Here is a 26,109-nt window from a genome sequence, read left to right as displayed (position 1 = left end):
TTGATTTAAAGACAAAACAACTGTACAAGGGAGCTCGTTCCACATCTTCACACCAGTATACTGCAATCGCCGCTGACCGTATACGTTCTTTAATGGTGGAATTAAATATTCTCCTTGAGAGGCAAAACGACTATTTCCACTAGATTTTCTAAGAATGGTAGTGAAAAGACGAGTTGTTGTGAATGATTTGATGCAATGGCATTACAACTGTAATCACGTAGCAACATCACCGGCATTATCTGACTGTGAATGAACAAAGGTGGTGACGGAAAGCAGGGAACTAATTATCCTTAACGCTTAGTGTGCACCTTGTTTATATTCGGTTATTCATACGCACAGTATTCTGACTCACAGCAGGTGACGCCGCCAATGCACGCTGGAAATCTGAGCTGTTCGGTAATGCTTGACGAATAAAATCATAACGGTGTCCTTGAAGAAAACGACAGCGCATCAGACGGGAATGGAAGAAAAGTATGTATTTGTACCAACCAGCCCAAGTTCCAACTCTCCTGAGGATCGTTGAAAGCGGTTGAAAGGTGCTGTGGGAATACTTGTCATCATGAATGAGGCTCTATCTCGAAAGAAATGTTTTTTTACTTCTGCATTAAAACATTATCCTCAACAGCGCCGTGTTGCAGTCTTTTTGCTTCACTCTGCCGAGTATGAATGCGTCCTGCGCAACTAAGAAGTCTTGAATGATGGAGGAAGTGCCATTCCTGTTTCCAGATTGTAATCTACGAGCACTTCATATGGAATAAATTTGAGGTATCAATTCTTCCTGTGCAAGTAGTCATTCACGCCTTCACATATGTGAAGGCGTGAATTCTCAGAACACGCGTGCTGCTATATGGCACTGAGGTATCAATTCTTCCTGTGCAAGTAGTGATTCACGCCTTCACATATGTGAAGGCGTGAATTCTCAGAACACGCGTGCTGCTATATAGCACGCGTGTTCTGAGAATGCCGTGGTATGGCACGAGACCGGCTATACAACGGCAGTACTTAACAACGCTGTGGTCTCTTAACCTGAGGTGACACCACTTCAGAGGCCATGACATCGCTGGCCACGATCACTGGTGACATCAGGACTGCTGCTTCATTTTGCCACACCTCTCTTCAAGCGTACACATCCTCACCCACAGCTTACTTTTAGAACCCATGTCCGTAAAGTGACCGTGCGATGTTCTTGCAATGCCACCCAATGCACCGGCGTGGAAGTGGAGCCTTGCCACGCACCTTTTCAAACCAAGGCTTCCTGGAGTCAAGCTTTCCAGATTCTGGAAAGGTTAATCACAGTTAGAAATAGTGGTATATACAGCCTGTTTCTGTTGATGTTAGTCAAAATATTTAAGCCGTTCCACCCAATGTGAAAGCTGTCGGAAGTTCGGAACAGTGATTCGCCATAATGGGTGGTGGTGCCGTTATCCGCTCACTGCAACCGTCCATCACGCTCTTCGCCGCGGTGTCCCTCCTCTCTTGATGAATATGCAATTCAAATTTCCCGCCTTGGCAGTGCTCGCGCGCCCCTGCCTGAAGCTGTGTCAGCAGGAGTTCCGTTCTTTTTGTGCTTACTTTAATTTCGTAGCTGGAGCTGTTTTGCGTCATTTAGAACGCGCCATTTTTTCTTGCGCGGCTGGAGCCTTTCTGCGGCATTTCGAACATTTCATTTTTTGTTGCGTGGTTGGAGCTTTTCTGCGTCATTTCGAACGCGCCATTTTTTTATTGCGCGGCCGCTTTTTTCGCTTACTGTAGTAAAAAATTAGCAGTGGATTAGCTCGGTTATGCCAGGATACACGTAGCGTGAGCTAAGGTTGCGCTAGTTATTCTTAGCTTTCCTGATTGTCTAGGATTAGCTTGATTATCATGCTTACTGCTGCTTCAGTGACACGCTTACGGTATGCGCATTATATGACACATGTATATTTATCAAGCGGCTCCGGTGCAGCGCGACCAATCGCTCCAGAGCTAAGCTGGTTCCACAGGCGCACGCCGGTGTTGCTGCGATGCACGAGCCATCGGTTCCACAACCGGCCACCCCTCGCAAGATCATCAAGTAGACCGGGCCGCCACCTGCGGAACGGAGGTCGGCGAAGATGCTGGGCGCGTGGGGTGTGTGAGAGACGTTGGGCAGCGAGCAACGTTCGGTGCGCCGTGTGACGTCACTGCTCCTCGCGCATGCGCAGAACGGCTCTCCAGGAGCCACGAGAAACTGCTCAACCTCGGCCAGTGTAGCTCACACTACAAAACCAACCCAACGAGCGTTCGTAACGAAGTGAACGCGGGGGCTGCCGGTTACATACACATATTTTGCCTGAAATGTACCCGCAGTTTTCTTTGCACTAAACAACGGGGAGATGTATCCAAAGCGCCAGCGGTTCACGAGGTTCGAGCAGTTATGGCTATTTAAACCGCGTGGTTTTCGAAGCCGCAGCGTGACCCCCTTACGACGGTACAGGGGCCCTGCTTGGGTCCGTAATCTCGCTGCGCCGCCTGATACCGGCAGTCGCTTGACATCGACCGTTAGCGACCGTTAGATAGCGGGATACTAACAGCCCCCTGTGGTCGCGCTCCAGCGAGATATGCATTTCATCCGCGCTGTCTTCTCCAATGTCATAGCGAAACGCCGAGTGCACGCGCACGGCAACCTACGGCGCTTAGCCACAACGTGCGGCAGTGAAAAATGACTCGGGTGTCCTTGAGTCCACTGCAGTAGTGAATGGACCACGCGACCGTGCCTCGTGCCGTGCACCAGTTTTACTGCGATCTATTTCGTGTGGCCGGTGTATGCGTTCTGGCCAAATGATGATTTCGGGTTTAATGGCGCAAGGCCGATAAAAGCAAAGATGGTGTATAGGGCCGTAATTAAAACATATTGAGTATACTAAGGAAATTGTGTATAGGGTCATAATAAAATAGTGAGTGCAGCACCTAAGGTGTAAAGCCTCATGTTTTGCCACTGTTTTAAAATATATTGTAACGATGGTTACAATTAAAAGGCAAACTGCGTTTATTGAACATGGCGAGCTTGTGCCCACAAGCAACGAGCTCTGGCTAGCCTCAACCGTTTCACGGTCTTCTTCCTCTTTCTCTTCGTTCGGAGCGCACTCCTCGTCCTCTTCCTTGCTTTCGAGCACCGCCTAACGGCCAAACGGCAAGGTACACCACTATGGACCTGGTGGGAAGTTCACACTGTACCACGGAGTCACAGACCATAACGTCACCACGGGTGACGTTATGGTCTATATGATATATATTTTAAAAGGTATACATTTTGTAAGAGAACATGGGATAGTCTGATAAAAATAATGAAGGGTGCAAGGGAATGCTATATATCTAAGCTTCATTAAAATGACATTTCCTTTCAATGTTGCACATATCACATTCAATAAGCATATAAAGGACAGAAAGCTGCCCCTCACATCGATGCCACTGTGGCTTGCTTGTGTCAGTTAACAAGTATGAAAGCGTGATGTGTGTGTGGTCAATTCTAAGCCTGCATAAGGCCACCTATGAATCTGGCATGTTTCTCGGCAGGAGGCTTTTCTATTTTAGGTTCGATAATGTGTAATTTATTATCTATTGCTATATCCCTTGCTGTTGCCAGTGGCTTCAAAGCTTCCTCCTCACAAAAGGTTGATATGGAACAAGGTTTATGTCTATGGTGTCATGAAGGGCAGCTTTTGCAGCACTTTGGTCAGCGGCTTCATTTCCCGCAATATCACAGCAGCCCGGAACCCAGCACACTATGACGGCAAGCTTGAGACTATAAGCCGAGTACAGAGCCCTTAAACAGAGTTAAAAGTTGGATTTCTACCAGCCTTCAGAGATGAAAGCTATGAAACAATACTCATAGAGCCTGTGTATTTGACTGAGCTCTTAATTTTGTGTTGGAGAATGTGGTTCAAAGCTAGCAGGATACCGTATGCGTCTGCGGCAAATATACTAGCGTTCCTGTTCATTGTTTTCGACGAAGTAAATAGGGGGTCATTTGCAGCACAAGACACGGCTGCTCTGAAGTCTTCGAGACATCCATGTAGAATACATCTGCCTTGTATTTGTCCCTGTGTGACAGAAAGGGCTGAGCAATAACGAAGTTTGGTACATTTTTTTGTATTTTTTTGAAGGACATGGCATACTGAATCAGGCAGATGTCCCATGGAGCAACCAACTCATAAATAGAGGTGCAGTAAACATCATTAAGAGGGACTTGGAAGTTCATTACGAAGCGTGACACTGACAAAGGAAAGGGAGGTGCTATGGATGGCCATTTTTCAAAAAGTTGAATACTAGTGTTATTCATCATAATGGTGTTCAAAGGGTGTTCTTTCCGAAAAGTGATATTTGCAGCGCACATCAGAGCTATGAAAGCGCACTGGTACTCCAAGGACCACTGTTTGGATTCAAAATGAAACGGTGGTATGGGGCTTGTACGATATGCACCTGTTGCGAAACGAAGCCCCAAGGTGTATACTGGGTCCAACATCTTCATTGCTGTATTGCTTGCAGACTGGTATACAATACATCCATAGTATATTGTTGATCTTACAAGGCTATTTAGAAGTCCAAGACGACACTTCGTGTCCGTTCCCCATGACTGATGGGATAGCACCTTTAAAATGCCCATCGTTTTCAGGCATTTCATTTTTAGTATATTGATACGCGAGGTAATGTGAGTTTGTGGTCAAGTGTAAAATGCCCAGAAATGTGTGCTCATTTTTCAAAGGTATGGGCTGACCTTGTAGCGTAATGCAGAAAAGGGGATGGACGCCGCGTTGCCTAAAAAATACCACAACAGCGCTTTTATCAGCGTTAAATGTAAACCCGTTTTTCTCAGCTCATGGAACCAGTCTGTTGACACTTAATTGGATCTGGCGTTCACACATAGATGAATTACAGGACGTAAAACTAACTTGAATGTCATCGACATAAAAGCAGTACGAGGCAGGTCGGGGTAGAACATTTTTAGCGAATTCGTTTTAACAAGGAAAAGTGCACAGTTCGGCACTCCCCCCTGAGCTACGCCATTTTCTTGAACAAAGGTTCTAGACAGCACATTACCCACGCGAACACGAAATGGGCGATCAGAGAGATAGTCCTTAAAAACATTAAGCATATTACCGGTAAGGCCAAGTGACTGCAAATCCAGCAATATATCGTATCACCATGTTCTGTCATACGCCTTCTCCATGTCAAAGAACACAGAGAAGCAGTGTTGTTTATGGACGAAGGTATCTCACGTGTGATTCAAAAGCAACCAGATTACTTGTAGTGGATCTTCCGGACCCAAAACCTGCCTGACGTTTGTCTAAGACAGCATGCAACTCAAGGAACTAAAAATGTGGCTGATTTTAATTTTTTTCTAGGAGCTTACGCAAACAGCTAGTCAAGGCGATAGGCCTGTAACTAGCAGCGAGACAGGATTGTTTTCGTTCTTTAAGAAGTGGTACTACGATAGCCTCTTTCCATGTTCTTTGGAAGTGACCGTTTTGCCATATTTTGTTAAAAAGAGAGTATTGCATTGAGAGTGTTACTGTGCAGGTGTCTAATCATGTCACAGCTAATTCTATCCGCTCCAGGTGCTGACGTACCACATGTCGTGAGTGCACTCATCAATTCAAGCATGTTAAATGCGGCATTGCATTTTACATTCGAACGCTGTTTCACACGTAATGGCTGGCGCTCAGATGTCTTCTGGTGGTGCAAAAATGTTTGTGTATAATGTGAAGAACTGAATACATGTTGCAAGTGTTTCCCAAGAGCACCTGCTTGATCTTTTACAGTGTTACCCACACTACTGACTAGGGGAAAAGGATAGGTCTTGTAGCCTTTTAGTTTTTTTATTCTAGTCCAGACTTCCCTAGAATCTGTATAAGAGTTTATAGACGATATAAACCTTGTGCAACTTTCATTTTTGCCATAGGACGCGTACGCTTTCCTTTGGCTTTTGCCGGTTTAAAGTTGAACAGGTTGTCAGCCGCAGGATAGCGGCCTAAAAGTGCCCACGCCTTGTTCTATTCAGACCGTGCAGGCACGCAGTCCTTATTCCACCATGGTCTGGGTTTTGGGAAAATTTTAGATGTAGTCTCTGGAATGCTTTTGTGCGCACAGTCAAGAATATGGGCCGTAATCAATGAAGTGGCTGCTTCGAAATCTAAATGGCTTATTAATGTAAGGGATAGCCTGGAAAGTTCCTGGTATGTTGTCCAGTCAGCTGCTTGCAATTTAAATGTTCGAAGGATTTCTGTGTCTTTTGAGTCATTTTTTAGCTATTAGTTTTACGGGAAAATGGTCAACCATAGGGGTTGTTCATTACGTTCCAATCATGCGTAAGCAGTAAGATTGCGGAACCAATTTCAAGGTCTATTGCTGAATAAGTGGGGTGCGTGTTGTTGTAATATGTGGGGTGTTTCTTATAAGGATGCAACATCCGGACGACGTGACAAACCTTTCCATGAGCAGCCCTCAAGCATCGACTCACACAGATCCCAAAATGGGGTTGTGGGCATTAAGATCACTGGTTATGATGTAGGGTTCCGGTAGCTCATTAATTAGGTTTTCAAATTAGACGTTGGACAGACGATGGTCAGGCGGAATGGGAGAAAAGCACACTGTAACTACCTTCCGAAAAACTATGGCTCTAACGGCTTCAAGAGGTGTCTGTAGCTTAAGGTACTGACAAGCCACAGATTTCTGTAGTATTATTGCCACACCACCAGAAGGCTGGATGCAGTTTTGTCTGTCCTTTCGGAAAACAACGTACTGCGTTAAAACGTTTGTCTGTGGTGGATGAAGGTGTGTTTCTTGGAGGCACAACGTTTTTGGTTTGTGATTGGAGAGTATGTCATAAATATCGTCAAAATTGCATACAGCCCCCTACAATTCCAGTGCATAACATTTTGAGCAGCCATGAGAATCAACAAAGCAAAAAAAATCAGTTTTTTGTTTGTTCGTTTTTTTAAGTGCTATTTCTTAATAGGCCATGTTTGGGGAGCCCTTCTCAACATATTCGTTAGGTTGCAGAGTCAGTTCCGGGTGCAATGACCTTACGGGCCTTTGGTTTGGTCGGTTTACCACGACCAGTGGCACCACGACGTTCTTGTGATGCCTCAGGAGTAGACGTGATTGGTGAGACATCCATGGCCTCAACCGCGTTTCTGAACGCCAAACCGTGTCGTGGGGATCAGAGGTTGTGCAAGAGGCCGTAGCCACAGGACTGGACACAGCAGCAACAGCAGTGGCTACAGGGGCAGCCTTGTGGTGCTGCACAGGAGTTTGAGATGAAGCCAGGTCAACATCGCTGACCTGGTCAGAAGTCGTGCTGGCTGCCTTTGGCCCAGCCCTAGGTCCAGGTGCAGCAGCAGAATCCACAGTAGCGACTTTCTGCTGCTCAGTGGGGGGCTGCGACGGGATCAGGTCAGCCTCGCTGCACTGTGTGCCCGCATCTACCAGGCGATACCACACACCCCCGGCGAGCTGCGTCTGCGTAAATGTTGCCCGATAGCAAGGCATGCATCAGGCGCGCTTGTGGGAACGTTAGGTTCTCGGTGAATTTCAGTCGGATAATTTCTTTTTCTTTCTTAAATTATGGACATGCGCGTGAGAAGGCAGGGTGTGGTTCACTGCAGTTCGGGAATTTCACTTGTTGCTTGTTGCACTCGTCACTGGTGTGGTCAGGGTTTCCGCAGTGAGCACAGATGGGTCGGCCACGGCACGACAGAGTACCATGGCCGTACTTCTGGCACTTGAAGCACTTTCGCGTATTAGGTATGTCTGGACGCACTGGACAGGTAATAAATGCAACATGAACATATTTGAGAAGTGTTGGACGATTGAAAGTCAAAACAACGTGCTTTGTTCGAATTTCCTCACCCGCGCGACGCATGGTTATCTTCCTTATAGCTGTGACGCCTTGGTTTAAGCCCTTCGAGATCATCTTCACTCTCATGAAAAGTAGCTCTCGTTCAGACATGACGCCTTGGGTTGTATTTAGACTACGCTGTGGTGTGACTGCCACTTTTAGTTGTGCCAGGGTGTCCTGTTTCAGGATTCTCGCTTTGGTTTTTTCTTTGTACTTCTACTAGCACATCGCCAGAGGCAGGTTTCTTTGCATGGTAGTCTTTCCCGACAATGCTATGCAGGCATTTTGCGATGAGGAACACGCACTTTTTGGCTAGAGGCGAATTTCCTTCTTCTGAATGTATCACTAGGTATTTTCTGAAGGTTTCGACTGTGAGAGCTGGTTTGAAGTTAATTACTTCGGCGCGGCCTCTCTTTAAAGACTGATCGGTTTTTCTTGATGAGGGGAAAAAGGAAGTTATAAATTCATGGTGTACATTCGGTAGCAAGATCGGTCGCCCACCACGGAGCCAAACAAGGGAACGTGACTATGCAGCCCACGCTAACCGTACTTGCTACTATAATCCTATGCTTGGAATCGAGGGTGATGTCTTTGCACAGGATTAACTCTCACTGCCTGGAAAAGCATAGTGATACGGAAGAAAGGAGATGACAGTACCGGGTTAGGAAAGGAAATAGAAAAGAGAAAGAATTGAGAGGAGGACAGAAAAAGGCGACTGGCTGATTCCCCCCTGGCTGGGTCAGACTGGGGGCACCTACTGCGTGAAGGGGGGCCAAAGTGGCGTGTTGCCGCTGCCAGTGGGCCGTGAAGGTCCAAAACAACCCTGGCTTTGGGTCAGCCACCAGGATGGCCTTTTCCCTGGACACGGCTAAGCCACGCACAGCCGGGGCGTGGGTGGGTCCGACCATATATGTGCTCGGGTCTGTGGTATTGCAAATACCAAATGCCTACAGCTGTTGGCACCCATGTGGGGCTCGGGGCCGAGGTGGCGATACTCACCAATATACCTTGATTAGTCAAGGTGCCCCCTTCGGGGACGCGTTGTGGCCATCTAAGAACCATTCAGCTTCAATTTCCAAAGGTGATGGTTGGAGGCCTGTTCGTAATCAGAGTTGGGGAATTTAATACACCGTTTTTACACAAGGGAAATTCTTAGGTCGGTCCCTGCGCTTCGAGTGGAGTTTTATGCCAGAAGGCAGCGGGTTCTTGCGGAAACATCGACATTGGGCCGAAGCTACCCTGCCAACTTAATCCTTGTGAACGATTTTTTGGGTGGTGGGGTGGGGGGAGAAAATTTGTTTCGGACAAAATTGTTTTTGTATGCTAAGCTTTCGGTAGTTGATGATCCAGTATCTGTCTCAAGTCGTGCATTGACCATGCTCTGAATACGCATCAAAGCTGACTGAATTTCATTCAGTCAGCTTTGATGCGTATTCAGAGACTGAATTTCATTCCTCGGTTTGTGTAAAGTTACCGCGCCGGAATCGACATTGCGGCTTTGCGAGTGGAACAGAGCGCCATAGCTACTGAATACTTTGACGGGCCGATATTTGGTCGCTGGGAGTTCTCACGTTACATCACTATCCCCCATGTGAGAACGGATATTAATCGATGGCCTTAAACGTTAAAGCTTTAAACGTGAGGCAATGAAAGTAGGTGCAGACGTAACCATCGAGGGGACTCTAGAAAAGGCTGGAGGAAAAAGAAGGGCACTGCGAAGAGAAAGCCTGGTGCTTTTTGCGCGTCAGTGGTGCAAGAACGCTAAACGGTGAACATTTACAAGTATTGGCCAATTCGAAATACCAAGACACTCGAAGGACTCCTTTGTCCATGCCACTGCGGGCGTGGTCCGTCCCGCAGGTGGGACGGTGCGCGGCGGACAGTCACGGAATTCCGCCGCTTCTACACGGCTGCCGTGAAAGTCGGGGAGCCCGGCCGCCTTCACCCTCTTTTTTCTTCCTCCTCCTCGTCTGTGAACCTGACCCGAATCGGGGGCGACCTCGTATAAGAGGCGCATCCGGAAGCGGCGGCCCCCAGACACCCACCCCCCTTGGGACGCGAACACGCCATGGATTCCTCGCCGCCCTGCTGTCTCGCGGTGAGTACATAGTAGCGCAAAGCACGCATTGAGGCATAACCGGACACAGTCTCCTACGCGCCTTTATTGCGACAGCGCTTATGAATGGGCGCGTTACAAAAAACGAAAATGCTCTGATAAACTCAAAGGATATGTTTCAAGGCCAATGGTAGGCATCTTTGTTTGCACTAGCGATTAAATCGGTTTTGCCGTCCTGTTAGTTGAGTAACCTTTAGCAGCACCGAGATATCCAGATTAAAAATTGCGCCGAAACGGCAGCTAAGCGCAGTGCAAAGTGTGTGGATATCGTAAGGTACAGAGTGACACTGATTATCGCGAAGAAAGAAGAACAGTGCTGTCGCTTTATGTTCACCTATAGAACAGAATTCTATATGAATAATTTCAAAATGTGATCACACTGCATCAAAAAAGACAATAGAAAAGGAAAAAAAAAAAACATCACATTTGGTAAGAGCTTTAGCTGCTCTTTTGTTACCCTTCACTACGACTGGCGGGGGCCATCACATATTACTTGTCAGAATAAGAACTACTGAATGGTTCGCTTTATTCCAATTCTGTGCACGTTATTACGGTCGCGACCTAGAGGCAAAAAAAAAACAGAACCTATTCCACCATGTGGTTCATTTTTTAACAGTTTTTAACCGAGCTGCTTGCTCAACCGTTTCTTTTGCTACATCCGGGGCTCAACCCCGCCGACAATGCGGCAACATCGTTCCACATTACTGCGGCTGTGTCTTACGCCAGCGCCGCAAAAGGAAAACTATAGTTACAAGTTCAAGCGATACAGGCAGTCGGTGTGGGCAAAATATAGCTCTGGTCATTCTTATGTTGCAGAATGAGACACGGTTTATTAATCGGGTGCTTGCAATGGGCTTGGTGGACACTGGAACTATTTTTGTGATGAGTCGATTTTGAAACCGAGGCTTAAAGGGGCCTCGGTTTTTCTAACATTTTTCTAAACGTTTTCGATAACTTAAAGGCTTGCAGAACGTAGTCAACCAACACATCCAGTACTTAGATTAGGGAGTCCCAAAGTACCTCAGCCAAAATCACTGCTCTGTGCCGCTCAGATAACTTAGAAACTTGCTCAAAAGATTTCTCTCTCTTCCCGGTCTTGGCGTTCTTCGACCGCGGGAATTACGTCATTACAGGGTTGTAGTGGGTATCGGTCAGCTTTCCTTCAGGTGCAGCAATGAATGGATTCGATAGCCACTTTAAAATTAAGGCCACAAAAACAATGCAGAAGCGGAGGGCGTATCTTCTGCGGCGACCAAATTACGCAGTGCGGCTCCATGCTGGCGATAACTATAGCTTTCGCATGGCTGCCAGACGAGAGGGAAAGCGTGAAAGCATTTATCGGACGTGTCGCAGAGTCCCTTTAATCGTACAGTATTCTTTATGAGTATCGTACTGCTACTATTTGAGCAATAAGCATAGAGTTATTAACCCACCATCATTCCGTGCTTCCTTGTTTTGTGAAGAATGTCTCGGCCATGTCGAGACAGTTGAGACTCATCTCTACGCCGATGTCACCGAGAAGCCCCCGTATCTGCATCGCGACGCCCATAACCCTCGCCCGGGCCCTGGCGCAATGTTTTTCTGCGCTTTTGACGACGCCTTGGATCCTGCACAAGAGGACCAACTCCTCAGCGTTCTTGAAGGTTAATGCGCATCTTTGGACTGCCACCAAGCTTCTTCGGGTCGGAGATCCAGTGCTTCGCATCAGATTGACAATCGTTCGCACGCCCCATTGAGACATTGGCCATATCGCGTGCCTCCCAGGGAGCGGCAAGTCGTCGATGAACACGTGGCAGACATGCTGACACGCAACACTGTCCGACATCCGACGAGGCCGTGGGCCTCTCCTCTCGTACTCGTGAGGAAAGGCACGGCTCCATTCGCTTCTGCGCGGACTACCGACGCATCAACAAAATCCCACGCAGTGACATGTATCTCGTGCCACTAATGGATGACGCTTTTCATTTCTTTCTCAGTGCGGAGTTGTTCACCTCTGCCAAAAATGTGATGACATATAAGGGCAAAGGTCTTAGTAAGATTGGTGACGCCGTCTAGCTTGACCTCAGTAGTAGCGGGAACAACGAACGGTTGCCGCTTTCCTAGTCGTGCGCACACGATCCTGCTTCTTCTTTCAGATCTAACCTATGGAACGTTGCCGTTGGGTAACTGTCCAAAAGCAGGTGTAGATTGCTGGCAACAGTGATGAGATTCTGAATCAAACATAGCCACTGGAAGAGTGTCCTCTCTCTTTTGATCTTTTTTCCTACAATCTATGTATTTATACCGTTAGCATAGGAGGGCCGATACAACATGGAAAAATAGTCATAGTGCTAATAAACCCCGCATTAAGGATAGACACCTGGCAAATAAAAGAAATAATTAACACCTCAAAAGCCCTCTTCGTAAATGCTGTTACAGTGTGGAAAGAACAAACAAGATACATAGAACCGCGAGTGTTCGTGATGTGCGAAATATTTATTTATTTATTTACAGATATCACATAAAAAACATACACTCTGTTCCCCGATGCTCATAATTAAAGCAAATATAGTCATGCCCATCACGTGGAGACACATTAGTGCCAACTTCTGAAACAAGAAAAATTTCAAGGCACACATCGACAGCGCAACATTTAAAACTTCAAATTTACAGTATCCATAAGCGCAAACTTTGCATGATATTCAGTGCTTACCTAACATTTAGTGCTTACATAATTTACACGTCACATACATTTTGTTCCTCTTATGCGATTATAAATCCCTGTGAACTTCATCCACTTTGCACTATGCATGTCCCTGTTTAACACCTACCGACTGAGCAACTCACAGCGGATGAGTGGCGGGCGTTCAGAAGAATGACATGCGCTTGTGTTGAACGCCATCGTGCTGGAGACGCTGGCGACAGATGAGACGGTGCTGTACGTAGTACCACGTACCATTAAAGGCGCTCAGGCAGAGATGACCGAGCCGTGCAACTAATGTGTATCCATATTAGTGCGATTAGTATTCTTCGCCAACTTAACCCACTTTGCGGTGCATTTCAAGCTACCCATGGGCTCCTAAAGTTTTAAACTTCGTATGATACCAAGTACAACCATAGATCTTCTATGGAACGAGGTCGGGGCTGAGGGTTGTTTCGTACGCTTTACCGCGGTGATGATCACCTCTCACTACGGCCATCTTAACAACTTATATTAAGGGAATTATAAACGTCTACAACCACTTTATTAATAAAATTATTCTAATTTCAGTAACAAGCATGACACTGACTGACCACACATTATCTCCCTTGCACTCTTTTACCCTGGATGCCCTCGAGTCATTAAAACACATGCTACTACCACTCCTATAACCACCTCTCATTTAGTCGTTGTTGGTCCGTGTCTATGAAACCTGCGGCGAAAGTGGACAGGCGGGGTCGCGAGGAGGGAGGAGGGAGTTTAGGGTTGTTGAAAGGGAGGGGGAGAGAAATCGTAGACAGTAGCGAGGGGAGATATTGGGACACGCAAGAGTGTGGAGCAATGGAGAGGGTTGATTGGTGGAGGCAATTGGAGGGAGATAAGATGGAAAATAGTGAGAATGAATGGCAGCCTACCATTGTCCCTGAAGAAGAAAGGGCATGACAGCTGCACCTTACCGGTACTCACCTGCGAGGCAGAAACTAGGAGGCTCACTAAGAGGGGTCAACTTAAATTAAGGACGACTCAGCGAGCAATGGAATGGAAGATGATGGGTAACATTAAGGGACAAGAAGAGAGCGGAGTGGGTCACAACAAGCGCGTGTTAAGGACATATTAGTAGAAATTAAGAAGAAATGGGCGTAGGCAGGGCATGTAATGCGAAGGCAAGATAACCATTGGTCGTTAAGAGTAACAGACTGGATCCCTGGAGAAGGCAAGTGTGGCAGGGGGCGGCAGAAAGTTATGTGCGCAGATGAGATCAAGAAGTTTGCGGGGATAAATTAGTCGCAGTTAGCAGAGGACCGGGATAATTGGAGACGTATGGGAGAGGCCTTTGGCCTGCAGAGGGCGTACATAGGCTGATGATGATGTTGATGAAGATGGAAGGAAAAGGGTGGGCGAGGTGAACCCAGTTCTTCAACAAGCACGTGACCCACAATCGGAATGGCACTGCTAGCGCAAGCCCCACCGCAGCCGATGGCCTGATCGCTCCGCAATCATCGCGCGTCATGATGCAGTACCCGCCGTGTGCTATAAGTGTGCTATAATACCCATACTTTACTGGAGGTGTAGCGGTGGCCAAGTGGTCAAGTAAGGGTAGCGTCCACGCATACATTCGTACTACCAATACGGTTTTACGAATATGATTATTTCCCTAAAGATGGGTGGGGCTTTTATTTTTTAAATCTAGCCTAAATATTGGCCTGACGTTTTGCGCATGAGCAATGCGCGCTGAAACATATGAAGCCGGATAAAAATTGCCGCGTGAAAGCTAGGGACGATGGTAGTGAGATGAAAAACTCAATAGGCAGTGGTATTGCGTACCAATTTGAAGAGACGAAAGCGCAACTGATGGTTTTATTATTTTACTTTATTACAGACACACTGTGATGTCGGGAACGGAGTCAAAGAGTGTAGCTTTGTTATGCCAAAGGTTGTTATATATCGTGATGCGAATGTAAAATAATATTACAGTATTCTAAGGCTGCTTTATCTCCGTCACTCGCATTTGTATTGTTTTCCGCTTTGCACTGAAAGTGCCCAAACACGCATGCACACTCAAAAATTTGCTGTGTTTGGAAATACTAAAGGCATTCCATGCCTATCGAAGTTTGAACTTGCTGCCCAAGAATGGTCGCTGCCAGGTTGCGTAGACTGTCTCTCCCTTTTTAGGTGTACGAGAATGATTATGAAAGCGGTGATCTTGAGCTATGCCTCGTAGCCATTTGCCCGTAAATTAGAGATGTTAAAGCCTTCAGCACTGAGCAGCGCTATGGCTCCAGCTGGGAATCAATATACCTCCACTTGGAATATCAAACCATTTTGGGGTTTTTATTTGGCTACAGCTGCTTTTACAAAGCGAGGGGTTATGCGGAGAAGGCACAGTTTTTTGCTAGTCACTCGCACGCCTTGCGTGCTATGTCCGGCGGAATTGCGGCCAGGCACATGCGTTTCCCAACCATGATCAACTGCCCGATTCAGCGTTTCTCTTGTGGCAGAACGTGCGTTAACAAATGCGTCCAGTGCCAACACCCCATTCGTCATATTGTACCCCGTCTGGCTTTCTACGTGAGAATACCTTACAATATTACAATTTGAAACATGTTTGAAACAGCCACCTCTGCTCTTTTTCGCTCTCTTCAGCCGGCTAACGCACAATTGTCGTTTCCATGAGAATACCTGGCCCGAAATGCTGCTGCCGAGCCTATTGCGATGATAACCTAACCTCCACATTTGTGCTCAATTGTGTCATCTCGCAGCACGAATATCCTTGGTGAGATGAGCAAGTACCGCAACTACGAATTTCTTCGAAATATTATTTAAGAACTTCACCTTTGTTCTATTGAAGTCCAGAATTCTGCTTGTTATGGCTGCATGCAGACAACTTTATGAGGTTTGGCCATCATGAAGCTGACGTCAGCCTCAAACGGACCCATATGTCATGGTATGAGATGAGCTTGAGGACTGGCACCTAGTGAGTGAGAAAGTGCAGAGCACTTGGCGTTGAAAGCGATTGAAACATGAAATGAGGTTTGAATGAGAACCATTATCAGCTTCGTAATTCTGCCATAAATATCTGTTTCAGCTTTGTACTGTGCCTTACGAAATCCAGCGCCCTTTTAAACATGAATACCATGTAAAGCACACCAACATATAAACTCTTATGCCCGCTACTAATTACGTTCATTTCTCTTTGGCAAAAAAGCTTTGCGCGGTTTGACGAACCTGGGTGTCCTCTAAACTATGCACGGTGCACAAAAAATTCGCCTAATTGTTCTGAGCAATAAAGTTGGCAGGTTATTGCTCGTGATTGCTTATGGTAAATGTCATCATGTAATACTAAGTGCGTTTGTTTCCATACAATCTTGGCCTGTCATGTGTTTTATGTGCCGGGAAGGGCTTTACAGCTTCAAAGAGGGCCCCCAATCGACGCTAAACCGCCAGGCTTCAGGTGTATGACATTCACGTCGAGATGAAGTTGAGTTAGACGTGAAGTTGTGGTGACATATGATATTCCATCGACGGTCATTTGATCTTATCCAAGCGGGCTTAAGTTTTGAGGTGAGTACAATGCCCGACATGTCATTTGGTCAGCTCTGCTTACCACACGCGGGCAAACTGCGTGGACGACCGTTCTGACGTCGCATTGGCAAGTGCATTGTCGATGTACGTCGGTGTTAATATTAACAACTGGGATGCCCTGCTGCCTTAGAAAACATCGTCGAGATTTTACTACGCTTGTCGATTCCTCGACAAAATTTGTACCGACTTTGAACACTTATTCAAATATCATATATTTCCCACAGCATGCCCCTACGAAGACAAATAACAAGGCAGTATAATGACATCAAAAACTCTATGATAAGTGTTGAATATGCCTTACTAAGGTGTTTCCAAGAATATGTATGCTCCTAGCCTCAACATTCATTGGCCGCGTCAAGCCATTTTATTTGATGAGTCACATATTTATCATTCAGTGGAGACTGAATGAATGATAAATATGTGATGAGATGATGAAGTTTGCGGGGATAAATCGGTCACAGTTGGCACAGGACCGGGCTAATTGAAGAATAATGGGAGAGGCCTTTGCCCTGCAGTGGGCGTAGATAGGGTGATGATGATGATGATGATGATGATGATGATGATATTTATCATTCATAATGGTAGCATTGTCACTGGCAACCGGTTCGACGGAACGAATTTCCATGCAATATACTATGGTGGGAAATTTTGTGGTTTCTCGATTCGGCTTGGGGAATAGCTTCGTTACAGTTTGCAGGTATTTGTCAAACAGCGTCACTGTAGGCACCTTGGTGGGCCACTTCATAATTACGAAGCAGTGGTCTTTGTTTGTGGTAAAAGTTTGTCATAGCAAGGAAAACTCACCCATGAGAGAGTGCGTGTGTGGTAGATTATCCTTGTCAGATCCTCGACACAGGCAGCTTCGGAAACATTTCACATGTTGAGGTGGCGGCTAATTTCTTGTCTGTTATGTTTTGGATATTGTATCCCGCTCCTTCGTGCTGGTGGCCCGCGCTCGCTGTCACGTAATTTGTGCGTTTATTATGTCATCGTTCTTGCTTCATCCTAAGCTTTCCCGCTTAAAAGTCCGACCTGTCAGGGACCTAGTAAAGCCTCTTAAAAAAAATTGATATATGGTATGGAGAATAGAAGTGGACTAGGGCATGAACACTCTAAAATTACTTTTCAGGGCTCTGAAAAGTTCTCGTGCAATTCGTTGTCAAAATAGACTCCCCATACATTTCAATGGGATAGTTTCTATGGCTCTGGAGCATGGTCACGCTAGGCGCTAAACTGGAGCCTGCGCACAAAGCAAGCTTACGCCCACAGTATAAGCTCTGCGAAAATATTTTGCACTCCGCTGAATCACTACATTGTAGCCGTTACCAAAAGAACTCCGATTAGCTGGAAAGCTGCACCTGTGTGGTGTGCAAGAGTGACTTGTTGTCTTTATTTTATTGCCTCGTCCGCTGCATTTTAGTTGACCAGCTCTTCAGCGCGAAGTTCAAAACCCTTATCAAAAAGGTTCGCAATACCTACTTTCTCATTTGGATCAGTCGCTTCATCTTAAACAGAAGTGCTACGTACCCACCGCCTAATTGGGGCAGTCGCTCTACCAACTGAGCTAACTAGGATAATATGGAACCAGCTATGCAGAACCAACTGAGCTGACCAGCATATAATCCCGGTTAGATCAGGATTATATCCTGGTTAGCTCAGTTGGTAGAACGGCTGCCCTAGATGGGCGATGGTCCCGGGTTCGAATCCCAGACTGGGACGAATTTTTCTTCAACTGCGAGGTTTCCGGGAAAGCTGACAGATTTCGTTTGCAGCCGTACGGCTGCATACAGGTGGATGTCACACTTTCCTTCGCAGAAACTTACTCCACCTTTGGGATTTCCCCTAACTCTGGCCGATTAACAATGGTGTCGTAGAGCGAAAAAAAAAATGGCGCAGCTTGTACTAGTGGTGCAAGGCTGGAGAAACAGCAGAGCTGGCTGCCCCTCTTCCTTCACCGAAGAACCGGCTGTTGCACCTCGGATGGATTTCCGAACTTGCCCCTGAAAGTTCTCCATGACTGGCAGGCACGGATCGTTTTGTCCGCCGGCTTTCACATCTCTCCCACAGTGGACCGCGTTAACACGCCCTAGAACCCGTGGCAACCGGCTTCGCCAACTCGGCGTCTGTGCTCCCCCCTTCAGGCACGAACGCACGTGAACTAGCGAGGAGAACATCATGCGATAGATCACGCCACGAACGCTGGGCAGTGTTCTCGAAGGTCAAGCTGGCCGACGCCGAGCGCTACTCACGAGGCGCACACTCACGTGCGGTCGGTAGTTTTATAGCTTACCTGTTTAAACGCGATAAATAAAAGAAGTGGCAAGGAAGAAGGGGGTTATTTGTCCACTGGGACACAGAATTACACCCTGTGCAAGAAACTTAAGCAGCCAAACATTGCTTTCTTGGTGGGGGCTTTCTTGGTTAGAGGCGTGTTGCGGCGTGGGTCTAGAGAAACACGTTGACCGCAACCCTGGGGGGATCGGAGATCTCACAATAACATACGATATGAGGCTTTCCTGCGTTATTTGTCCCACTGGTTTTTATGCGTGTCGTTGTGCCGCATAATTCTCTGCTTGAACGTCCAACGTTTCAGTGGCTAATTTTTCAAGTACACATTTTCATTAACTTCTGAGCTACGTTTAGGATAGGATTTCACTCATTCACCGCTGTTTTTGTATGCGTCATTTCGTATTTGCTAACAGGAAGCTTCCTTTGTTTTTGCATTCTTTCCATAATATTCAGCTCTTACCGCATTGGTTGCCCGCTGTTTTCGGCCCTGCTGCTACGTAAGAAAAGCAAAACACTGCACGCATTGGTGCCCGATTGAATGATAACCGAGCCAAATTGACTATGATTTTATTGCATAATCACACCAACTCATTCGGCAAAACAAAGTGATTGTCATCCCGCTAGCCTCTAGGGACATTCCTCCTAACCCTACACAATTCCCACACCCCGTCACCATAACTCGGATAGTGCCATGTCAAGGCATGCACTCTTCGAAAACATTTGGGGGTTTTACGCGCCAAAGCTACACGATGGGCTATGAGGCGCGCCGTAGTGGGGACTCCGGATTAACTCTGACCACTTGGGGATCTTTCGCGTGCACGAAATATCGACACACGGGCCATGTCGCGTTCAGCTGCCATCTGAAAAGCAGCTACCGTGGATGGGGTTGAACTTGCACCCTTGAGCTTAGAAGCATAACGCCATAGCCACTGAGCCACCGTGGCGGGTGTCATGCAATCTTCCCTGACTTGACCGGGAGTGCACTTGAGTATGTTCGGCGAAAGGAACACTTCCAGTTTCACTACAACAAGTCTGAAGGCTTGTACATCCTTCAAATCAATGTGGCTACCGAATTTAGGAAACAGTACACCGAAAAAGTGCAGAACGACTTTGTCGGTGGAGGACTTCTTAGTGATGATGATGATGGTTGGAGTATTTTGGCGCAAGGCCAGCTGGGGCAAAGAGCGCCAAGGACTTCTTAGTGACAGGGACAAGCGTTGTGGGCTGAGGACTAGACGGCCGTGAACTTGCTTTACAAGTGAAGGGCACACACTCACTGAGCGGCACCCGCGAGGTAGGGGCGGCCAAGAAAGACAACCACACTGTCGCATGGCGTTGCTGCGTGCGGACGCTGAGATGTTTCCAAAGCTGCAGAGAAGGGGAGTGCGAGACCGTCCGTATCGTTGGCGAGGTCCCGTAGTTTTGCGTTAAAACTGAACTTATCGTTTGGATACCCGTTAGTCATAACAGTTTCCCTAATATCTTCGTTGCACTCACTCCGTGGCTGTCCGTCGACATTTTCAGCTTATTGCGGCAGTATCCAACAGTGGTGTCGTATAAAAGAAGAGATATTTGGTGGGGAGGCCAGATGAATATTTCCGAAAGTTGCCTGTAATGGCGAGATTCTTTTGCCTTTTAAATATCCTAAAAAGCGGATGAGAACGAGGAGTAAAATTATGGTTCCGCTCTTCGTAAGAAGCAATGGCAGATCAGCAGACTGTTGACTATAGTGGCCAGAGGTCATGAAAACGGGATCCCTCTTTCACTGCGAACAAGATCATTGCAAAGACGTGAAGATTGAAGTGCCCTTTTTGTTTCTGATGAGCGGTCGGATGTCATACGTATACGTCAATCCCGTCGCATTGCCATTGTTCCAATTCAAATTTAGACATGTTTTGCGCGCCAAAGCTTCAGACGGGTTTGAGTCCCGCTGTATTAGAACGCTACGGAATAACTTAAACCACATGACCGCGCATTATTTTTCCGCCACCATCTGAAAAAAATGCCATGGCCGCGATTGAATCTCTCTCCCCGTGCTGAGCAGCACAGCGCCCCATTATCAATGAACACGCAGGCTGGTCATCATCGTCCTTTTTCTGTAACTGTTCCTGAAGGGGGCTGCGTACGTATGGCTGTTTTGTGAAACCATATTTATATTTGTTTTTGAAGCGGCCGCAGTCTTCAAGCTTCTGCGTTTCTTTCCAACAGGATGTCTATATCAGGCAAAGTTATTTCTGTTGTCTTCATTTAAGATTACTCGAACGTGCTGAAATTCTAATGTGCCACATCTGTCAGCATTTACACCCATAATTCGAAAGGATAAAAGTGGCGCTAAACAGACAAAAACGAAGTAGTCTTCGTCTATTCAGCGCCCATTTTATTCTTTCCAGTAAGCATGAACCAACTAGCTCGACAAGTTTCGTTAGGCCATAATTCGAGTTCACCGCACTGGAAACTCAGGTCACTGGTGACTTAATTGCGTATTTTAGTAACCACGTTTTTACATGTCAGGGGAGCACCATGAAAGAAGAAAATCTGAGAAGGGAGGAGGGTGAATGAGTGGTTATTTTGAGCAACGCGGGAGATGTTGGAGCCGTTTTCACTAGCGGGGGACGTCCTCAGTCCAGGATGTCCTGAGCACGTCCGGGAGATCAGCGGAAGCTGATCCCCAAGGTGGGTGATAACCAGCTGGCTTTCCCACTGCTCTTAAAAAAGGCTGGAGAGGAGGCAAATTTGGGGTGTGAGTACCCGCCAATACGATATGGTACGGGTGCAGGGAGATGGCCAGAATGTGCTTGTAAGAAAACGTACGCAAACGTAAGCGCGAGGAAACGTACGCAAAGTCTTTTTTCTGATTTGCACAGTGGGTATTCTTAAAGAGTAAGTAGGAACACCAACATAAAAAAAGTTATTCCATCTGTCATCATTAAAACGTTTAAACGAGGGGCCACAAGATGCACCTTGCACCCCTTTCCGGTAAAACCAGAATGCTATCGAGGGGCAACTTCAGTGTCACGTGTGTCAGAATGGTGCCAGAAGATGAGAAGCGGATTTTTATATCGACAATGTGCATCCAGAGCCACTAAATGAAGAAAACCTTTCAAGCACTTTTACATTTCGCGTCGTGCAATGACTGCTGGACGGGAAAAGATGAACTTTATTGCGTGGAATGGTGTGGTGGTTACAGTCGTTTTTCCTGTTGGTGAAGTAACTTTAAGACCTGGCCACTTACTGCCCGGACTTTAAAGACTAGAGCCTTCTGGTTCAACAGCCTGGAGCCTGGTCCCTGCTGGGAAAAGGGTCGGAAGCAAGGAATGACGTGTTTGTACGTTCCATGTGTATGTGATACAATGTGTCTGGTGTAGGGCAGTAGCTACATGTTCCGTATTACTGAGTTGGGAACGTGAGCTGGAGGCGTCTTCCGCCAAATGAAACGTTGGTTTGCATAGAGCGGAACGTAGTCTCTTATTTCGTGGTAAGGTAAAATGATCCTGCAAAATTTTCAGTGTGATTGGGCGCTACCCCAGTCTTAAATATTCATTTTTTTTCGCTTGTCATTTTAAATATGTAACTGTTTTATCGCTGGCCATGCTCGTTGACAATCGCTCCGGGTGCGTTGCCGTAGCTGAAATCACCCAAAAGGCAAAAAAGATGGCGCAAAAAAAAAAAAAAACGATCTGAAGGCGCATCTGAAGGCACATTCTCCCTTAAAATACACTACCACGTTGGCCGGAAAGAAGCAAAAAAAAAAAGAACTCGGAACGTGGCGTATACACATTCTGGTCTTGATGCTGATGTAGTAATTAGATAATAATAAGAGCTATGTCTGGTGCCTCTTTTTTCTTATAGTCGTTAGGTACCGTAGTGACGCCACCAACTGTAAAAAGAGTCGATTTACTCTTAAGTTTAGCATGGAACGTGGTTTTGCTTTATACTTCCTTTATACAACACAGATTAGAATCTCCGACAAGAAGCCACCGAAGTTATAACCCGCGGTGGGTTATAATGACGTCTGTAAAAAACGTGCGTGCCGTTACGCATGAAGTGAACCAAATCACATGAAATTACGCAAAACGCTCTGGTTGAGTGGTTGAAAGTGATAGAGATATCAATAGTAGAGAAGGAGAGAGAGGTGAGGACGCTGGCTGGAATCGCTTTTATCTGGAAACAAGACTATTTTAGACTCGCTAATGTACGAAGGTATAACAGCAGCGGAAATATGAACGAGAAACAAAATGTAATGAAAGCGGAAAATGTGAATTGGAGATTTCTTCTGGTATTTTGGTCTTGGTGTAAAGCTATTTTGTAACCTGTCATGGACTACAGCCGAGCTTCCCTGAATCGAACTCCATCATGAACTAGGTCAACCGATGTCCAAAGACGCAGGATATGAATTGACAATCTAAATGAAGTACGCAAAGTAAAGAAAATGGACGAGGAATAATATTGCTGAAATCATCCACTGTTTGATTTTGTATCTTACCAAGGCAGTGAAAAAAATAGAAAAGAGGACGCAGTGCAAATGCGTTGTCCCCCGCGCGCCGAAGTACTATAGAAGAACAGAACATTATGTATAAGTAGCTCAAATCCGGAATTTGCCGAGTGGGGCAGTCTGCGTCAAAATTTTCTATGGCATGCCAAATTTCCGGACACAATTGGTTCAAAGCAAAAGCTCAACGTTCAAGTGCGGCCAAACTATTTAATAAAAGTCAGTAAGAACGGTGCTTTCGCCCGCTTGTTGACATAAAACATCGCAGTCTCACTCAAGAGATGTGATTGTATTTTAAATTCTCTGCGGTGTATTAGCTTGTGGCATGGCCTAGAAACTGTTGACAAATACAGTGTGTTCGTACAAACGTTTGGGTGTAAGTAGGCACATAAACGCATTGCCATCGTCATTAATATAGCTATAATCATCATTCTGAAGAGCTCGGCATTGTTCTTCTGTTCAGCAGCCAAGCTTTGTAGAGGAGGATTCGCTTTGAAGTGCGTGGGAAAATCAAATATTCGCATCATCACAGTCATAGCAATCCTACTGAAGAGCCCTAATGAATCCCCAGCGGATGCTTCCGATTTATTGACCGCACCTTAATTCCTGCTGGTAGTTTTACGCTCCACAGCTATAAGGAGGAGGCTTCGGCCTATAGACATTAGACACCACATCAGCACTCCCGCCCATGGTACAGTTTAAGTGAAAGGGTGGTTTGAAGAGAGGGGACCGTGGAGGTGACAAGTCAGGACAGTACTTACCCACAAATCTGGTATGCAGGTCTGAATACGTTGTGCGTGTGTGTATATGCTGTTAAGGTTGCATGGCCATTTAAAAAGTCATCCCGATTGTTTGTACCTCCCGCGGTGACTAAGTGGCTCAGGCGATTTGCTGCTGGCACGAGGACGCGAGTTGAATCAAGGTTGCGCGGCTGTTTTGTTGATGCAGGCGAAAAACGAAAACACCCGTTTGGAGACATTTCGGCACCCGTTAAAACCCCGGGGTTTCCCAAATTAACCTGGAACCTTCCACTGGGACGTGCGTTATACTCACGTGTGGCTTTGGCGCGTAAAACTAACAAAATTTTAAAACAAAAGATTTTGGATTATTCGTAGATTTTAAGCGATTAATGAGAATAAATTAGGTTGCATTGATTTCCAGCCAGATCAAGTAAAATGCACAAAATTGTAGATGTCAGTTTTGAAGGTATTTGCTTCTTATTTGGTTGTTGCACGCTGATCTACGATGTTCTGCAAAAAATTATTTTAGACATTCGTAAATACCTAAATGCAGCGGCGGCAGCAAACACGTTCGTTAGATTTTTTCGCCTGTTTCACGTTGCTGTGCTTCTTCACGGCAATTCGTTCTGCGATAAACAGATGGTCGCATGGCATTGCTGTTGATGCGATGCAAGTTACCATTTTTAAAAAGCGACTATACTTTCGGAAAGTGAGAGCCAGACGCCCACCATCATTGACAGAGATTTAAATAACCGTCGGTGACCTCTGCGAGAGACCGCTTATCAAGCCTTCGAACGGAAGCATCTATAAATTAGTGTTTGAACATCTTCCTGAACTTGGAGACAATTTCTGGCTCAGAGAGATATAGAGAGAGATACAGCAGTCATCTCGTTTTCTACTCTATTTCTGGAAGGGTGCCACCGATACAAATTAATTCTAATTAAATAGGGCGTTGCTAGAACGCAGAAGTATTATATAGTAGCAATTTCCAACCTAGTTACTGCTGTAAATACTCGAAAAAAAGAGACTCACTAAAAAGTTCTACAATAGAATCAGCTTCAAAAGACGCCGTACGCGAAAGCCACAAAGTATTTCGAATATCTAACCTTTCGGTCAATGTCTTCACGCGTTTACATCACATGCGTGCATGCTCCCTACAAGGACGGCTACCCTGCCTTCAAGCCGACTGCTGCAAGTGCGCCTCCTGCTGCCGGACGCGGTATCAGCAAGGAAAACCGTAAAACGCCATCCCAGTCGGCGATCTGAGTTCGCGATTGCTGGCAGACAAATACGTAACTAAACGTGCACCTAATGACGCAAGAGCTGGGATCGCCCCATGCGTGACGGGCCGCGGGAGGGGAGGCGAGCTCCTCGCCGGGGGTGGGTGTGCTGCTGCAGGAGGGGGACATGCTCGGATCCCAGTGCTTCCGAGGTGGGAAGGCGCAGAGCGGGGAGGCCGCCTTTGCGGATGTGGGTCAGGAGCCGTTGGCGGTCACGGCCACTTCCTGCCCGGTCAGATCGCCTCCCCGTCCCCCCTCACTCCCCCCAGCGCCAGACAAAGGGGCGCCCCCGAGCGGTGACCCCAGCAGGCGGAGGAGCCTCCCCGCATCATCACGGCACGCACTGCGCTGGGGCAGCGCCATGCGTTTCGACAGCGTGGCGAACGCCTCCGATGCACGCATTTTGAGGTCGCTCGCTTGTAGTGATTGACTGCACCGATAGAGGAGGCAGAAGAGCCTTGACCATAACGGAACCTTGAAACGCCGCGATTTTGAGAGAACGCGAAGACGCGGGTGGGGACGGCATGGATGCCACCAATGATGCTCCTTTGCATTTGCTACTGCCCTTAGCTTACTAACGTGAGAGTTTGAGCGAGTTGGTGCTTTATTGAATTAATGGTTACAGCGCGAACAACAAGACGAAGGACAAAGAGAGTTGCTACACGGACGAGCGCTTGTCTGTGTAGCAATTCTTTTCGTCCTTCGTCTTGTTGTTCGCCGGGTAGGCATTAATTCAATGTCCTTAGCTTGTTGTGTATTGAAATGCCTAACCCTGGAACATTCTTGTGTATAGTGTAGTACCCTTCATGCAAGTGTGTATTAGGTAATACTAATAAACGGACCGGAATTAAACACAATAACAAGCACAAGTGGTGACTAGCACCTGGAGTTGGAAACCTGCCAGATTACATGCTTTGCGGCTTTGTACATGCTAAATCCGTGCAACAACGGCAACATGGTGTTGAATTGGTCAGTTAAAGGGAAGCAAGCAAGCGCCAGCGAAAATGCTCGCACATCACCTCATTCCCTATAAAAATGGTGGAAGGCTTGCTAAAATAATTAAAACGTTTTTCTA

General features: G+C 46.6%; 1 protein-coding gene across 2 annotated transcripts in view; it reads left to right on the top strand.

Annotated features, from left to right (window-relative positions):
- LOC144179660 (uncharacterized) overlaps positions 1-26,109 on the top strand; it is a 144,706-nt gene that overhangs the window by 113,104 nt on the left and 5,493 nt on the right. Inside the window, exon 1 of one of the 2 annotated variants that reach the window (XM_077708098.1) lies at positions 9,707-9,956. The exons of the other annotated variant lie outside the window; for it this stretch is intronic. Coding sequence (XP_077564224.1) covers positions 9,927-9,956 — 30 coding nt within the window. The 5' untranslated portion in view covers positions 9,707-9,926. Of the gene's footprint in view, positions 1-9,706; positions 9,957-26,109 lie in introns of those variants that run through there. 2 annotated transcript variants of the gene reach the window in all.

This window comes from Haemaphysalis longicornis, unplaced genomic scaffold, assembly GCF_048455015.1.
Source record: "Haemaphysalis longicornis isolate Haplotype H1 unplaced genomic scaffold, Haemaphysalis longicornis Haplotype H1 scaffold_4, whole genome shotgun sequence".
In the NCBI taxonomy this organism is placed as follows: domain Eukaryota; kingdom Metazoa; phylum Arthropoda; class Arachnida; order Ixodida; family Ixodidae; genus Haemaphysalis; species Haemaphysalis longicornis.
Note: the sequence above shows the minus strand (reverse complement) of the source record. Positions and strands in the feature narration are given on the sequence as shown.